Source organism: Lactuca saligna, chromosome 8 (assembly GCF_052625555.1).
Source record: "Lactuca saligna cultivar CGN05327 chromosome 8, ASM5262555v1, whole genome shotgun sequence".
NCBI classification, from domain to species: Eukaryota; Viridiplantae; Streptophyta; class Magnoliopsida; order Asterales; family Asteraceae; genus Lactuca; species Lactuca saligna.
The window spans coordinates 24,537,539-24,540,224 of NC_136424.1; the positions used below are offsets into that span (position 1 = coordinate 24,537,539).

At 29.6% G+C, this 2,686-nt stretch overlaps 1 protein-coding gene across 1 annotated transcript; it reads right to left on the minus strand.

Annotated features, from left to right (window-relative positions):
* Positions 1-438: 438 nt before the first annotated feature.
* On the minus strand, positions 439-1,904 carry LOC145011368 (iron-sulfur assembly protein IscA-like 1, mitochondrial). Its single transcript, XM_078970074.1, has 3 exons — positions 1,653-1,904; positions 955-1,072; positions 439-842 (listed from the first exon to the last, which is right to left on the minus strand). Exons 1-3 carry the CDS (start codon positions 1,843-1,845, stop codon positions 734-736), a joined length of 420 nt encoding a protein of 139 aa, XP_078826200.1. The 5' UTR covers positions 1,846-1,904; the 3' UTR covers positions 439-733.
* Positions 1,905-2,686: the final 782 nt, after the last annotated feature.

Below are 2,686 nucleotides of genomic sequence, written 5' to 3' on the forward strand. Positions count from 1 at the left end.
ACATAGCTTTTGGAAACTTCTAACTTTTAAGAAAAAACTCAATTAAAAAACAAGAAAAAAAAAAAAAAAAAAACTTCGTTCAACAGAAAAAATTTCTGTTTTTAAGTTAAAATAAAAAACTTCAAATCCGAAAGCTACTTCAAATAGTGTTTAACAAAAACCTCTTTTATAATTTTGCAAATTGACTTAATTAGCTATATTGTAAAATCAATGATGTATTTTTGATAAATCTTTTTATTTAATTTTACATGTTTTAAAAGCTTTCACAACTACTTTTGTTGAACACTCTTAAACAAATAAAAACTACAACTTCTATCTTCCGGCTAGTGGATGGAAAAAAAAAAAAAAAAAACAAGAAAAGGTACTTCTTCCGGCTAGTGGATGGAAAAAAAAAAAAAAAAAAACAAGAAAAGGTACTTGTTACGTGACACAGCAATCAACAAAAACGAGCTCTATTTCACATAAATTCAAGACCACAAAAAGAAACAAACAAACAAATCTTACAATTGACGAAATAATATAGATGCACTAAATCCAATATACTTAGAAACAAAGATCAAATTTTGTGGGCCAATAATGACAAGTTCGTTGCTTCTAGATCTAGGCAATAACATCCTTTTCTCACTTGAAAGGCAATTATTATTATCATCATCATAAATATTATAAGCTACATATGCAATTATATAATTTTTGACACCTACTATACAAGATACATAACTTGTTGTGAATTTGACTAAGAAGTGCCACCAGCTTTTGTAGATTCTGTGCTACTTGTTGTCATAAAAGATTCACCACAACCACACTGCCCTTTTGAGTTTGGATTGATAAATATAAATTCAGATCTGCACCCAAAAAAAAAAAAAAAAAAAACAAATACAAATAAACTAAATCGTTTTTTCTGTATTAAGTAAAAATGAAACACATTTAAATAATCAAAAGAACCAAAATTTTTACCTTAGCTTGTCGTCCACAAAGTCCATTTTGGTACCAATAACATGCATAAGAGCCTTTGGATCTATCAATATCTTCACACCCTTTTCCTCAATCAACTCATCAAATTTCCCTTTTTCATCTATACATTATTTAAAATATCAGTGCTCATATGATTACTATTGCAACTTTGTAACTCTAGAATGAAAATTATAGTATTAAAAATTCCATGGTTGTGAGTATATTAATTCCCAGTTCCCTCTGCAAATTTACTAGTGATTTTGTTGCAAGATTAACAACACCTGAAGACCATGATGAATGGATATACTGCTATTTCCACATTCTTATAAAAAAGAGCACATAGGTTAGTATATGGTGTGATTGAGAACACTCAGTTACAAGTTTGAAGTTTCAAATGCTTTTTGCTCTAGGTGGACAAAATCTGTTCTCTATTTGATTATACAACGAAACATGTTCCATTCACATAGTTGATATGTCACTGAATATCATCGGTGTTTCTTTTGTTGATTCATATTTTCTCGATTTCATGATTACAAATTCAGCGGAACGAACCCGTTCGTTAAAAACCAATGTTAAGCGGGAAATCCTAAAACATTTCAGGCACGAAATTTCTAAAACCATCAATAAGAAGTCAAATAACCAGAAGATTAGATGATAGTCTACCGAAATTTTTAACACAGGAAATTTTTGATAGACCTAACCTGCGTAATTTAGGGTATACGAAAGGCCGTTACAACCGCGAGCTTTGACGCCGAGTTTAAGGAAAGGGCGTTGGCGCTGCTGTAGGAGGTGGCGTATCCTACCCGCCGCCGCTTCTGTTAAAGTTAGGGCTTGCCGTCTCGTCGCTTTCACCACCCTCTCAGCCGTTGCTGCTGCCAATTTTGAAGTTGCCATGTCCCTCACGAATCTCGATCGATCGATGTTCAACAAACCTCGGAAACTAACAGGTTTTCGGTATTTTACTTAAAAAAATGAAATTATAATTTTATTAGTATTTTCGACTTTTGAAAAAAAAAAAAAAATACTTATTTTTATGTATATTACATAGGTTTATTTAAAAAAAATAAACAATGAAGATCTATCAATTTAGAAAATTTAAATTCATAAGAAACAAATAAAATATTAATTATTAAAATTGAAATATTTATTTATCTTTTAAATTTAAACTAATAAATAAAGAACTAAAATAATTAAATTCAATTTAAAATTTTTGAAGTTATAAGGAAAGTTGTATTAATAAATTGGATATATATTTATGAAATTTAAGTATTATTTGAAATTTAATAAAACAAAAAAAAACCATAAAATGACATATAGATATACTTTAATTTAAATTAACAGATGATGACAAGTAGCAAAATTATTTTCATTTATTAGCAATGTTCTAAAAAGCTTGCCATGGCACGCCATGACTCCAAGGCTTGCATGTGCCGTCAAACTTTGCCAAAACGCCGCCTTGACCCATATATATGTATAAAAATGAATAATAGTAGAAAATTCATATAAAAATATGAATTATATACAAAATTGTCGCCTTAAGTCACGCTTTACAAACAACGTGACTCGCCAAAGCTCGGAAAAGCTTGAGGCTTGACATTGCCGATTTACCGTCAAGTCACGTCTTACGTTATTTAGAACCTTGTTTATTAGGGATGATATAAATATTTTACGATTATACAAACAATAATAACAACATCACACTCTATATTACCCAAATAATTTTAACATAAAATCT

Excerpts from the sequence above, each read along its gene's own strand:
- LOC145011368 (XM_078970074.1), bottom strand. The coding sequence starts at position 1,845 with ATGGCAACTTCAAAATTGGCAGCAGCAACGGCTGAGAGGGTGGTGAAA. Across the intron at positions 1,073-1,652 it reads GTATACCCTAAATTACGCAG|ATGAAAAAGGGAAATTTGAT; the intron begins GTTAGGTCTATC and ends AATAATGTATAG. Across the intron at positions 843-954 it reads TTTGTGGACGACAAGCTAAG|ATCTGAATTTATATTTATCA; the intron begins GTAAAAATTTTG and ends TTTTGGGTGCAG.